This window comes from Barbus barbus (genome assembly GCF_936440315.1).
Source record: "Barbus barbus genome assembly, chromosome: 11".
NCBI lineage: Eukaryota > Metazoa > Chordata > Actinopteri > Cypriniformes > Cyprinidae > Barbus > Barbus barbus.
The window spans coordinates 30,114,951-30,130,507 of NC_136739.1; the positions used below are offsets into that span (position 1 = coordinate 30,114,951).

At 35.2% G+C, this 15,557-nt stretch overlaps 1 protein-coding gene across 1 annotated transcript in view; it reads right to left on the minus strand.

The window, feature by feature from the left end:
* Positions 1-15,322, minus strand: part of LOC306877451 (sodium channel protein type 2 subunit alpha-like) — a gene marked incomplete at both ends in the record, with an annotated part of 31,420 nt that extends 16,098 nt beyond the window's left edge. Inside the window, 15 exons of the mRNA XM_079429220.1 lie at positions 23-379; positions 1,059-1,223; positions 2,011-2,249; positions 4,780-4,906; positions 5,966-6,331; positions 7,166-7,417; positions 7,630-7,836; positions 8,339-8,480; positions 8,609-8,672; positions 10,443-10,682; positions 12,100-12,191; positions 13,305-13,433; positions 13,526-13,606; positions 14,440-14,591; positions 15,059-15,322. Coding sequence (XP_079285346.1) covers positions 23-379; positions 1,059-1,223; positions 2,011-2,249; positions 4,780-4,906; positions 5,966-6,331; positions 7,166-7,417; positions 7,630-7,836; positions 8,339-8,480; positions 8,609-8,672; positions 10,443-10,682; positions 12,100-12,191; positions 13,305-13,433; positions 13,526-13,606; positions 14,440-14,591; positions 15,059-15,322 — 2,877 coding nt within the window. The remainder of the gene's footprint in view (positions 1-22; positions 380-1,058; positions 1,224-2,010; positions 2,250-4,779; positions 4,907-5,965; positions 6,332-7,165; positions 7,418-7,629; positions 7,837-8,338; positions 8,481-8,608; positions 8,673-10,442; positions 10,683-12,099; positions 12,192-13,304; positions 13,434-13,525; positions 13,607-14,439; positions 14,592-15,058) is intronic.
* Positions 15,323-15,557: the final 235 nt, after the last annotated feature.

Below are 15,557 nucleotides of genomic sequence, written 5' to 3' on the forward strand. Positions count from 1 at the left end.
TATTAAAAGTAACTATACATACCACCAGATTTCCAATCACCATGACCATCATGAACACAATCAAGCACAAGGGAAGTCCTGACACTTGCATGCAGTCCCACATGGTCTCGATCCACTCTCCACACAACACCCTGAAGACGATCAGGAACGAGTGGAAGAAATCGTTCATGTGCCAGCGAGGAAGCGTGCAATCCTCAGAGATCTTACATACACAGTCTCGGTAGCTCTTCCCGAAGAGTTGCATGCCCACCACAGCGAAGATGAAGACGATGATGGCCAGCACAAGCGTCAGATTGCTCAAGGCACCTAGTGAGTTGCCAATGATCTTGATCAGCATGTTCAGAGTCGGCCAGGACTTAGCTAGTTTGAAGACTCTCAGCTGTGACAATAAGGGGCATAAAAGATTAGTATGGGCAAGTACAGATGCACAATATAGATTTGATTTATTTTATTACATTTATTAGAATCTGCTGATATGCTAATTTCCTGTAGTTTTAGATTCAGATTACCTTTGAAGTCATCTAATGTTGATTTAAAGTTAATCTTAAAAAAAATATATATTTTATAATATTTATTTAAAAAAATTATAGCATTGTTAAATATAGTCTTTAGCAAATCTCACTTATATTTTTTTATGAATTTATTAGTTCACTATAGAGATATAAATAATATAAAATATTGAGAAAAATGGTGGTAAAATTGATTTAGTTGAAGTATAACACATCAACTTCCCAAAATGTATGCATGTTAATTTCCCAAGTAAACTTGAGAAACAAAATTTCTCTCAAGCAAAAAATTATTTAATATGCTAATAAATATATAAATGAACTGCTAAATGTATACTTTTTGAGGTAGAGCCAGTAAAATATTGGCAGTTCAAGTGAAAATTCAAGCCTCATTGTGACACAACCTTAGATTTTGTCCGAGACAAGGTAACTTTGAAGACAGCAATTCATATAGTACCATTGGAAACAGCCCTTAGCAAAGGGCACCTATGCTGCCTCTTATATGACTTTATATAGGGTTTAGAACAGAGCCATTAGTTGAGATACTCTTACCAGTCTGAACGGCCTAAGGAAACCGATTCCAGGAAAACAAAGTTCCAGAAGACTCAGCGTGACTATGATGCTGTCGAAGATGTTCCAGCCTTCCTGAAAGTACATGTATGGGTCCAACGCAATGATCTTGAATATCATTTCTGCTGTAAAGATGGCTATGAAAACCTGCAGGCAAGGAGACAATTCAAGCTTTTTAAATGAACAGCAACATCATAATAATAATATTATTATAATTATTTATTTACAAACCTAGAGACACCTACTGACTAAATTGTGATTAAAATGTAGATTGGCCTTTATTAATAATAATTTCTGAGAAAACATCACCTCAAGTAAAGTGGTGCCTACTCTTATTAAAATGCAAAACATAGTTAAAATACTGTTGCTGCATCCCAATTTGCATCCTAAATAGAATTCGAAAATAGAATTAGTATGTCCCAAATCATAGTACGTTTAAAAAAGTATGCCAAAGATTAACGGATGGTCTACTACATCCGGTTAGATTTCAAAGTGCAGATCAATGCACACTCTAAAGGCTAATATTTGATTAGAACTACAAACACGCATAAAAAGTGTTAAAAAACTACAAACATGGTGGTTTTGTACATCTGTAGGTAAGGAGACCATTTTTTTTTTTTTTTAATTAACAACAATTAAAAGTGTTTTACAAAACTACAGCTGTCCATGGACTAAATTTGTAATAAAAATCATTACGTATGTAATGTGGATTCATTGATAACATTTAGAAAACATCACTACAAATAAAGTGGTTTATATTCTTACAAGTTAAAATACTGTTTTAACACTTTCATAGATAAATCTGAAGTACTAAATTAGTAGTGGGGTTGCACACTAATAACAGTAACTCTTTCTAGAATAACAGAACAAGTCTCACAGTATTGTATATGAGGGCATTTCATATTCATTAAAATACTGCTAAAAAAGTTCTTACCACATTGGCGGTGGAAAGCATGTTAATATAAGGGGCATCCATGGGGTGATACTCCATGGCCATGAATGCTGTGTTTATCACGATGCAAATGGTGATAAACAAATCTGCAAAGGGGTCCATCATAACCATGTGGACAATTTTCTTTATCTTCAGCCATGTGGGACTGCAATCCCATATCAGATAACGCTCCGCAAACTCGAACCAGTACTCCACACATTTCTGTTTCCAGATCTCCGACGCTGCAGAAAACGAAGACAACAATCTGAAAGCTGTATTTGAACTTGTATGAATTTTGACAACATTTGGAGCAAACAGAAATGAGGAAACAGGAACTACATTAAAAAAAATAGTTCATCTTTCTTCTGTGAAAGCGTAAAGCGTCACTATGAAAGTCAATGAAAACTAAGGCTGTCAAACTTCAAAACGACAATAAAAGCACCATTAACCTTCAGTCTATTCCTCAGAGGGCCTGAATTTCGTTTTGGAAAATGGGGCGTAAAGTTCCCACCTTAAGGTGACTCTTATGAGGGGAGTTAGGATATATTTTTAGATATTTTTAAACTAAAATCATCAAACCTAAATTTTTTGTCATACAGTGTAGTTGTGTTTTGCAGTTTATAATGTTGTTGATTCATATGTATATTGTGGAGGAAGATGAACTTTGATTTCAAACTCTGAATTGATTTTTTTTTTACTTAAAAAGACAAGTAAACAGTCAGTAATAAAATAAGAACAAATAAATGACAAGCAATGGGACAAACAAATACAATAACAAGATACAACTGAAATGAACTGTGATTTAAGTTTCTCAGGTAGGTGTAACAGTACTATTCAGATACAGAAATACTACAGAAACTGAGTAAACTATTTAATTCCCTAAAATAACACAATTCACTTAATAGCCTATATACCGACCATGTTTAGTATGGACTGTGTTTACATAAATACTCATCAAGACGGGCCTTTTTTTGTATGTGTTTGGTTGCAAAACACAACTTAATTCTGTAATCGCATGCTGTTTCAGATGCGGCTTTATGTGCGAGTCTCTCAGAGAGCGTGCAAGTACTAAATTGAGTTCTCTTTGGCGTAATCTTGCACTTGAATATTTAAACTGGTAAGACCCTGGGAATAAAAAATCTAGCATGGAAGGATAGAAGTGAAGTTGAGTGACCCCCCCCCCCTCCATGTATCCACCTTTTTCTTCAACGCGGAAGCAAGCCTATGGATGACACTTCCGGTTCATTAGCCACTATAGGTAAATAACGAGGAGAATAACAATGTGCAGTAAACGGTAAAACTGTTTGCACAACAAACCAGTGTGATCGTAATTAAGATAATACATTAAAATAATATGATAAGACACACCAATTTTCAACATCAAGCAGTAAAACAAATTGTTTTGTACAGCTAAAAATAGCTGGACGCGGATGAGACCGGAAGCTAGATCCATAGAATAGACAAATGGCTGCGCCCATTTTTACAGCAAGAAAAATGTGGATAATGTCTGTGATCCCCTCCTCTGTATTTTGCTCTCTTGTTTGTTCTTTGTTGTATTATTGTTATTTTAAATTATCCATGTAAATGCCAAAAACCGCAATTAAAAAAAAAAAAAAAAAAAAAAAAAAAAAAAAATGTAAGACTTAAGCACGTTCAAATGTTACATTCTGTCATCTGTCCTGAGTCTCTTTCACGCTGAAATATTTGCGGGAATATCCCATGTTACAAGCGCTGAACCAGCAGGAATTATGCACAATGCCCACAATCCCGTGCTGAAATTCAAGCATCACTTTTATGGTTCCTTTGCATTTTTTTTAAAGCTTGACAGCCTTTTTTTATATAAATGATTGTGCTGTAGTCAGAAGACTACAACGGACAGTTAGGACTGCTGAGAGGATTATCAGAGCCCCTCTGCCCAGCCTCCAAGAACTTTACACCTCCAGAGTGAGGAAAAGGGCTAAGAAAGTCACTCTGGACCCCTCACACCCAGCTCACTCTCTCTTTGTACTGTTGCCCTGTGGCCGGCGCTACAGATCACTGAGCACCAGAACAGCCAGACACAAGAACAGTTTTTTTCCCCCAGGCCTTAGCCCACAACTTATGAACAACTTATGAACAACACATAACACACCCCGGTACTATACATCTGTAAATAACTCATCAAACCTTCATCTGTCTATGGTCATGTCTCACTTCTGTATATTTTTATTCTTTATCACTATTGTTATTCTTAATTATTGTCTATTCTCTTCATTATTAGTGTTCTTTATCACCTTAATTATACGTTGTCTGCACTATGTTTGTACTTTCTGTACTGGAAGCTCCTAACACCAAGACAAATTCCTTGTGTGTGCAAACACACTTGGCAATAAAGCTCTTTCTGATTCTGATTCTGTATTGAGAAAACATTGAAAAATGTTGTGCTACAAGGCAGCATAAAAGTCATACAGGTTTTATATCAACATGCGGGTGAATAAATGATGACAATTTAAAAATTTCAACTATTTCTTAAAATTACAGAGAAAAAGCTAACAAATATCCCTCACGTGGAGTTTATTGTACAGGGCTCATTCACACAGAATGCATTTTTATTAGTTTCCTAAGTGATACTTTCAATAGTTTTTCTATGAGAACATGCAGTTTTTAAAAATGCATCTCGAGACTTTGCATTTCTTTCCCCGTTCCACTGTCCAAGTCGCACATTTTTCAAAGCAAAAACCACATTTCAAAACGGTGTGATTGGCCCACAGTAAGTGTGTTTGGCATTCTTACGGTCAGTCGTGTTGTTGCTGACACTTGCTATGCTCAAAGCTCGCTGTCTCGCTAATTCGTCATATGGAAAACCCCTTGAAAAGTTCTTTGAATTACATCGGTGTCGATATTCTTCATCTGTGTCAAACTGTAAAGAGATCAGATCAACAGAAAATACATCAACAAATGTTACGATGGTGCTTCATTAGTGTTTGCAAGGCAGCAATATATTGCTATTCATCAATCATTCTTTTATGCAGCCTGTAAAACATCTCAGATTGATATTTCACAAAAATGTGGAAGAAATTAATAAATTATGACAAAACATAACATCTTATTCTTGATGATAAAATTCAGATTTTTGGGATCCAGTGAAAAGTAGCAAAGCAAATTTTATATATAGATTATTTTTCTACATTTGAATTGGAAAAATAAAAATGGCTGGTGGAATTTTTTTTTATTTTCCTTCAGTTTAACACAATTCTTTTGCTGCCTTGCAAGCATTGCTATTTCATTCTGGACATTTTAACCACTTTGAGAATGTCTTCGTTTGTGCTAAACGCCACTATTATTTCTTTAAGAACATCAAGACATTACAAATGTTTATGCAATACAGTGAAATGCTTCATATAATATAAAGTTAATAAAAGTTGTAAAAAGTTACAATTTAATTTTAAAAGTCATAATGTAACTAATTTGACAGTATGTACAATAACATGCTTTAAATGCATGCTTTAACACGCTTTTGAATAAAAAAATAAAAATATATATATTTTTATATGATTAATTGATAACTAAAAACATAATTGACAAATAAATAGATTTTCAATGCTGATGACATGCTGTAATCCTGGAAGACAATTAAAATTGTTCATTGTCACAAACTGATTCGCAGGCTCACACACAGAATCTGCATGCAATGAACTTCCACATGAATCTCTGCAGATTTCTGCTGAAAGTGAATCTGATCACTCATAAGTTCCCTGCAATTTAAAAAAAAAAATTGCATCTGCTTATGCAGCTCTTTCTTTATTTAAATCCATCCCACAGAATTCTGCAGATTTCCACCCAAAGTCAGCAAAAAATGCAAAAAAAGAAAAGGGCAAAGAGAAAAAAACAAAAAAGGGTGCACAGATTTATGTTACATAAAGAGAAAATTATTATTGCATTGCACCACAGCAACAGCACATGCATCATATGTGCTTACGCAAGTGTCGTCAAACGTTGTTCTTTTTCTGGACACCTCTGGTGTCAGCATTCCGGAGGGCGAGTTGGGTGAAGACGCTCCACCTGACACTATCACCATGCCATTGCTGTCGACCATGTACCGTGCTTTTCCGTTAGACGGCAACAGTATACGTGGAGTCAGGCTGCTTTTGCTATGAGTGCTGCAAAGCGGATCGGATCGAGAGGGTAGAAACAAAGAGCTTCTCCTGCTGCCTGTCTCCTCACACATGTTTTGCTCGTCATCGGCGTAGTTGTTTTCTGAATGCACACGCCCGCGGAAGCTGAAGACGCTACCTTTGCTGTCCCGACGTGGGCTGAGGATTGAGCCCTGAAAACTCAGGGGGGACTGAGGAGAAAAACAAGCCTTACAAATACATTACCAAACAAATGAAGGCATATGAGGACGAAATCTGACTAACTGGCGGAAGAAATCCCAATTTACATCCAATTTGCCAATCCAGCTTTAGGAACATATTATCATATATAACTATGACAATAACTAATATAAGCATCCACACCAGTGCATGATAATTAATTGGCTGCTAATGCTTTTGTTTATCAGCTGGAAAAAAAACACTGAAAATCATTCCAGGCATTTTGTTCCTCTGTGTCGTTATCGTTACAATTGGACTTGATTATTAAAACTTTATAGTTTACATAGCTAATGTTATCGTCCTTAGTTTTTGCTCTTTTCTAATGTAAATTCATGGAAGTCCTGTTTTTTATTTAATTTGTTCATTTTACAGTAATAATCCTAAAATATGGTATAAAAAAATATATTTAGAAGTTCAATCTGTGTATTTAATAGCAGTTTTTAGTCATTTTACTACATAGTTGAACAATTTTGAAAGAAAAGTAGCAGATCGTGATGCTTTGCAATTCAAAATTTCAGCTTACGTAAGAATAACAAAAACTTAAATCGAAACATTTTAAAGAAAATTATGAGTTTAGCGACAGGTCAGTTGGACAAGCAATGGCGGGAGAGAACAAAAGTGGCAAAAATGGTCAATATCTTGATGATGAAGACAAAGGTGTTGTTGACTGTAATTAAAACTGTAATTATAGCACACTTAAACAATAAGACATTTCTTGATATGGCTGTTGTCTTCTGTGTTTAAGTCAATGGCATTTCTATGGTAAGCATCAGATAAAACCACACAGCAGATGAGATTTTTCTAACCTGATGTGGAGACGTGTAAATCCGTTCACGTGAGAGCCGGATTTTTCCATCAGCTGTTAAACGGAAGCTGGCCTTTCTATCAGTTCCCTCCCTGTTGGAATCCTCCACTTTCTCGCCTTCCCCCTGACGCTGTCTCTTTTTTTTGCGATTGCGTCTTTCTTTGGCACTTTTGGAACTGAGTTTGGAGGTGTCCGAGGAAGAGTCTGTTTTTTCTCCACTCAGCCCATCACACTTGGACGCTTCAGCCGCAGCCTGCCAAGCAATCATGCAACAGATTATACTTACACAGTTTGTAAAGATTTCCGGCATTTACATTTATGCATTTGGATGCTTTGAAAGAATACATTTTGTTAGCGATTCATGCATTTCCTGGGAATCAAACTCATTACTTTGCCATGGAAGGCGCCATACACTAGGATTTGCATGGTATTCATACCCTGTTTTAATGAAAACACCCAACAGACCTGAGCTTCCTCTTCCTGTCTCATCAGCTGCTGGAGCATGGCGTTAAACTCCTCCTCTTTCTTCAAAGCCTCATCAATAGTGGCTTGATTTTGTTCATCATATGCCATGGCAACCACAGCCAGGATCAGATTCACCAGGTAGAAAGATCCCAAGAAAATTACCAGCACAAAAAAAATCATGTAGGTTTTTCCTGCGGCGCGAAGAGTCTGTAAGAAAAGTCCACGATTACTCTGTGATAAACATAGGAAGCTATTCATGTAAATCCTGTATGATTATCTTCTTTTCCATACAATGAAAGTGGATGGAGACTCCATAAATTACAAAAAAAAACAAAAACACAAAAATACCATAATAGTCTATATGGCTACATGCTAAATTAAATAACTGATTTGTGTGAACAGATTGAAATTGTACAGAAATAGACAGAAGAAACTGCACACTTCATATGTTCATGCATTTCCCGTGAAACAATAGGTTTGAAAACAATGGAGGGCAAGATTTTCAGGGAAAAACAACTTTTCAGTCTGTTCCTTACACCCGCAATATTACACAATTATTTTGTCCTTTTTGAAGCTTGACAGCCCTAGACTTTGTCTACTTTTATCATATAGAAAAAAATGATTCTGCAAAACATCTTTTGTGTTCCACAAAAAAACTATAATCATACAAAATTGGTTTCCTCTACGTAGACAAACAAAGCAAAAGCACCTGTTGGTAAAGTTTCTCCCAGCAGTCTTGAGTCATCAGTCTGAATAAGGCAAGGAAGGCCCAGCCAAAGGAATCAAAGCTTGTGTAACCATAATCTGGATTGGGACCTGCTTTCATACAGACATGGTTTTCTGGACACTGCCTGAAATGCACACGTGAGACAGCGACTGTCAAAAACTCACCATGTAACATGCAACTGCTTTTGGAGAATTATGTTTGAAGGGAAGACAATGCCAAGGTTTATGAAATAATTCAATACACGTTGCTTACCCAGCATCACTGCTTTTCCCACAGATCATAGCATATTTCTCTCCTGATTGGATATAATGATAACCTACAGGAAAAAGAAGAATACTATTCATAATAGAACTTATACAAAACTAAGGTGTATTAGTTGGTTTGTACTATAACCCATGAGTTTATTTGGTTAACATTATAGGTTGGTTCATATTTACATTTATTGTTTTTACATTTATATTTTAATATTTTTCACTGGTACTTTTTTCGCAACTAAAATGACAATATGACCAATTTCTTTATTATTTTTGGTGCAGAAAATGGACCAAGACCATTTTTTTTATTTTTTCAATAAAACAGTTCTAATATATGACAATTTTCTTCATTTTTGTATTTAATATTTTTCATTGGTTATTATTTATTTGTTTATTTTCACCAAAAATGACCATATGATTACTTTCTTAATTGTTTTTGGTGCAATAAATGTCAAGTAATATATGGCCATTTTCTTCATTGGCCCATTTGTGGCACCAAAAACAATAAAGAAATTTGGTGCAAAAAATGGACCAGTTTTAATATATTACCATTTTCAGTGTTGGTCCTTTTTATTTATTTATTTGTTTTTGGGGGGCACCCCAAAAAAGCCTTAATACATGATCATTTCAGTCATTGTTTTTGGTGTCAAAAATGGACCAATGAGGAAAATGGTCATCATTCAGATAATTGTTGATGCTTTTTTTGACATTTTCCATCCTCTCTCTAACCCATCAAATTAAATGGGACATGTTTTTGTTTTTTTTAATGGAGCAGGGCCAAGCCCCATGCAAATGAGTGAAATGTCAAAATGCCAGCAGAATTTGTGTATACTATCAGTATAATGATACATGTGGAAGGCATCGTCCTCAGCAAGCAGCAAGCCAGATTACCTCACTCCTATGATAGCTTTCCCCATCCCCGCTAATAATCCAATGGATATCATATTTCGCCCCCTATGATTAAGGTGGAATTCCTCTTCCTCTTTCTTTCAAACAGGTTTTTCATGGCTGGCGCTAATGTAAATGTCCATAATGCTGAATGATGACAGCTGGCTGTCTGGCAGATGTACAGATCACTTACACACTCTCAATATTTCCTCTTCAGGCCTTTATTGTAGTTAGTATATTGGACCTGTCACTCTTCACTGGATTTATACCGGCCCTGATCGAAACGTTCCTCACATCACAACAGTTTCATGACAATTTTCAGGTGTACAATAACATCTCTTCACATTAAATTTGTGCATCAGGATGCAAATTATCGGTCCCTCTGGATTAAGTGATGTTGATATATCACCTATTATTTGCAATAACTTGTCACATACAGCAATTAAATAAGATTTCAGTGTTCTGTAAAGTAAATATGTGTTGTACAGTCACTAATTTATATACCTTTATGTGGTATTCTGACGAAACGTATGGATGTATTGATGGATCAATGTATGAATGCATGTGTATGGCTGGATGGATTTTTGTATGAAACCTAGGTCCAATATTGTTTTTTGTGCCTTAATTCAATCTGTCAGTTTGTCTCTCTATGTTGTGTAAAAAAACAAACATACAAATAAATCGTTCAAGTTTTTGTTTTCTAATAACTGCCTTTGGGTGCATGAAAGCATTTAAGGGATTTGCTTAGTTTAATATCGGCACGCTTACTGCATATTTCTTTATTTTGTGCACTAACATATTTTCAGCTACATCTACTTGTAATATCACTAAAATGAATTGCAGAATGATTATTGGGGAGTTTTCACAACAAAACACACATGTACTGATACATAAGCTGCATCAGATTCTGAATCCATTCAGCAAAACAATGAAAATGCACTTACTCTGATTGTTAATGTATGCCTTGCAGTCGTCTTTTTCATAACATTGCTCTGTCTTGTTAAGTAAAAAATAAGCGTTTAAGCTGTAATTGTATGGCTGGACCACACATTTTTGTCTTAGAATTCCCATGAAGAGCTGCAGTCCGACCAAAGCAAAGACGCATAGGCAAAAAAGGGTCAAGATCATCACATCTGACAGCTTCTTCACTGACTGGATCAGAGCTCCAACAATTGTTTTCAGCCCTGTGCAAAACAGAGCACACCTTGTCACATTCCAACTTTAGACTAATGCAATCAGGGTCCAAAATTCACTTCAAAATCAAATATTTTATTCTGGAATTATTTAACAGTTGTTTTCATCTATAGTTATGACAATCGGCGCAGGTCATTGTGACATCACATACAAGAGCCTCTTCATGTGAGAAGACTCCTTGTTTTGCCAAATTTAGCCATTTGAAGATGTGCAAGTCACAACAGATTTGACAATATGATTCACCGATAACACTTCAGCAAGGGTCCGGCTATCATTCTTACAGTTCAACTTAAATCATGTAACAGTACTTTGTAATTAATGCATTACATTATATTTGGACCCTGAATGAATGTGTGTATATCAATTTTAACATTGACATGTTGATACGCTCTTAGCGTTACAAGAGTAAATCTCTGAATGCTTAAGTTCACAATAGTATTTCATGTATCACATGCACATAACTGCTCATAATAACTAAACAGTCACTACACAAAAACATGCAAGATGGCTATAGTAGAAACATAAAGTCATCGCAAAAGGAGAGGAGAAACAAAAACATCAAATATAACCGCCCTTAACAAATCTAGCTCAGATTTCAATAACACAGTGATTGTTAAAGGAATAATTCACCCGAAAAGGAACATTTGCTGAAAATTTACTCACCCTCAGGCCATCCAAGATGTAGATGAGTTTGTTTCTTCATGGGAACAGATTTGGAGAAATTTGCATTGCAATCACTTGCTCACCAATGGATCCTCTGAATGGGTGCCGTCAGAACGAGGGTCCAAACAGCTGATAAAAACATCACAATAATCCACAAGCAATCCACACTTGTCACTCTTGTAGAGTGAAAAGCTGCACATTTGTTAAAAATAAATAAATCCATCATTAATTGTTCTGTGGATAATTGTGATGGTTTAATCAGCTGTTTGGACGGCACCCATTAACTGCAGAGGATTCATTGGTGAGCAAGTGATGGAATGCTATATTTCTCAAAATTTGCTTAGATGAAGAAAAACTCATCTACATCTTGGATGGCCTGAGTGTGAGAACATTTTCTGCAGTTTTTATTTTATGGGTGAACTATTCCTTTAAGTACTTTTGTAGTAAACCAGCACACTGATTTATGACTCATGAGCAAAAAGGACAGAAACCATTCTTAAATTATAAAGTTCAAGATATGTGAATTTTTGACCTACTGATTAAAAAGAATTGACTTATTCAATGTGAATCAGACATCACTTTTTTTTTTTTTTTTGCATGCAACCATCAAATCACGAATCAAAGCAAGAACACCTGAAAAGAAAACTGGAAAATGTTTGAAAATAAAAAGTCTCTAAGCACTTAGAGAAGAACATGACATGCTTGAAGAGAGCAGTGTCAGCATCTGTGACCCTGAGCTCTCACCTGGGATGACAGATATAGTTTTCAGGGCTCGAAGAACTCTGAACGCTCGCAGCGCAGACACACTACCCAGATCCACAAACTCTGTTACATATCTGAAACATGGAGGGTGGGAAATCAAACACTGCCAGACATACAACACACAGGAAGGTCAAGACACAGGGTTGCAGTCGGGTTCAAAGGTCACACAGACGTCGCACACCTGAATGTGCGGAGAGCTGATACATTGCCTATGTTTATAAACTCTGTAACAAACCTGTGGGACCAAATGCACAGATACAAATAAAGCTGATGGGCACTGAAGATGCCAATGGCCTTTATGGGCATTTTATGGACTAATTATCAGTTAAGGATGCATAATTTAAGATTATAAATTATGAAAAATTATTAAAAGAAAATTTGAATTAAATAACTGATTAAAAATAAATAAACAGAAGTATTTTAGTCACATTATTCAAGCGTTTTAATGAGTGCACAAACATTGTATATAAAATATAAAATTTTTAATAATACATTTTTATTTCAAATAAAATATAATAAAAACTATATATATATTTTATTTTCTTTCTTTCTCTGGTTTTTGAGAAGTCTTAGCAAAGAAAAAAGTTTTTGAACCCCTACAATGTTTTGTTTGTTTTTTGAACTCTAAATGTTTTACTCTAAACATATAAACTATCAATTCAATACTTTCATAATGCATTTCAAAAGAAATGTGTTTCTACCTATAGATTTGCATTTATATTTTGTCATTTACCAGACACTTTTATCTGCAGCAGTCTTATCATTGCACGCTGACAGCAACTGAAGATGATCATTTTTGACCCACTTTATGAAACACTACAGTTGAAGAGTGTGATTTATGCCATTAGCAGCACCAAACTGAATTGCAAAAATAATAAACATTCTGTCATCATTTTCAGACATATTTTAAAGATAAACTGGATGGTGAAAGTGGGTGTTTCATATAAAAAAAAGAGTAGGATAGATTCAGCGGAGGAGTTGAAAAGCAAGAGGTCTTGGTGATGTGAGCCAAAAAGAAAAGTGGTTTTAGAAACTACATTTTAATGAACGATTGTAAAGGCTGGTCAGTTGGAAACCAGAAAAGTCTTAAAAAAATGGCACTCTTCACCTTTAAGCAATGATAATAAATGGATTCTAATAACTTATAACAGTGTAGCCGGGGTAAATAACAGATTTGGCATACTTACGCCATGACTATAACCATAAAATCCAACCAGTTCCACGGGTCTCTGAGGAACGTAAACTGTCCAACACAGAAACCCCTAGCAATGATCTTAGTGAGTGCTTCAAAGGTGTATATTCCAGTGAAGGTATACCTGTTAAAAACAAGACCCTCAGTTACTGCACTCAGCAAACACGGTGAATATTTCTACACTATACTTGAAAAACAGAAAAGAGATCAACTCACTCTACGTTCTTGGTCCAGTCTGGAGGTTGGGAGTAGACCATGAAAGCGCAGTTTGCCAGTATAGTGAACATTATAAACACACTGAACAATGTGAAAGCTGCAGTTAAGGAAACTAAGTGATAGAACTAAGTACCATTCAAAAGTTTGGGGTCAGAAAGATGATTTATTTATTTGATTTTTTTAAAGATTCAAAAGAAAATTCATTTAAAAGAAATTAATACTTTTAGCCATCAAGAACACACAAGTTATAGTGCAGACATTTATAGTATTACAAAAAATGAAATATATGCTGTTATTTGGAACTTTCTATTTTCTATAAAGCATGGTTTACACACAGATATGAAGCATCACTGTTTTCATAATTGCTAATAAAATGTTTCTTGAGCAGCAAATCAGCATTTTATATTGATTTCTGAAGGATCACATGACTCTGAAGTCTGGAGGAATGATGCTGAAAATTCAGCTTTGATCACAGAAATAAATTACATTTTAAAATATATTCAAATAGAAAAGTTATTTTAAATTGTAATAATATTTTACAGTACTACTGTTTTTAAGGTATCATTCTCAAAATCATGAACAAATCTGAAATACACAAAACTTGAAATGAGATTTTTTTCTGCAGTATGGAGTAAAATTAGATTTAAAGGAGCTTTAGCTAGCAAAATGATAATCCATTTAAAATTTAATGTTAAAGTGGTTCTCAACTTCAGCAGATTTTTTAGTTTTCTCAACTTAATTTCTAGAAAATTTCTCAACTTTTTGTTGTATAAACTTAAAACAAGAAGTTGAGAAAACTCAAAAATCTGCTGAAGCTGGTTGCCTTAAAATTTTAAGTTGGCTCAACTTTTTTACAATGTACCAGCAGAAAAAACCCTGTAAAAAGACGTAAAAACATAAGACCCAACCATCACAGCAAGACATGTTTCAGCAGTTGAAAAGGATATGAATGTACCAAAATCTTAATTGATATTCTCCTCAGAAGGTTGAAGGGACTGAAGATATACAAGGCAGGAGTGGCGTTGAAACGGCTGATTATTTTTTTTTTGTTCACTACTATAAAAGTCTAAATAAGAGGTAGATGAAGAAGATGAATAATAATCATTAAAGATGGACAAAACAGTCAGCAATAATACATAAAATACACACACATACAATATAATAAATTATTATATCTTTATATTAATATGATATTTATATAAATAAAACATGCACAACAACAACAACATAGAATATGATTAGTTCTTCTTAATTTGCATTTGAAAACATTTGCTGAAAAATGTGATTATTGACCTTTTGATTATCGAATAGCTTTTTGTTTTATTAAATTATATTTGACTACATTTTTTATTTTATTTTACATGTTTCAAATTTCAAAAACATCTATAAAGTTTCTTTCCATGTCTTTCTTTTACAGATTTTCTTAGATTTAAATAAGACTTTAAATCTCAGTCTTCAGGGTGATGGTTGGACCCCTCGCAGTACCTTTGTGGACTCTCATGGTTTTGTTGAGAAATATAAATCCAAACTCACTGCCTGATTGCTGTAGAACTGGTCCAGGTCCTCCAGTGGTGTGGACACCAGTCCTCTGGGAACGTCTCCGTATATGAAGGGCAGATTTTTCCCGGCCTCCAAGCCGCTGTTGGGTTTCCTGCATTCATCCTCTTTATTTCTCTCCTGCTTGTCCTTGGACTTCCTGGCGTTCTCCTCAGCGATCCGGCTCTCGATGGCCTTAAGAGATTCACGGGTGAACTTACGGAAACTTTTAGGTCCTGGTGGAGTAAACGAATGCGCCATGTTCTCATCCTGAAACTTCAGAGTGATTCTCTACATGCCCGCATGAGAAACAACTGGCAGAACCACAGAGAAAGAGAGAAAGACTGAGTCAGAGGGACAGAAGCACATTAAATGTGATCGGTAACTGTATGGTTAGCTTTCTATAAAATCCTTCCGGAACCACAGAGAGAAAAAGCATCCTGTAAGTGATGGACACGCCTTGCAATACTCAAAACCATCAGCTATCAGAAATAGA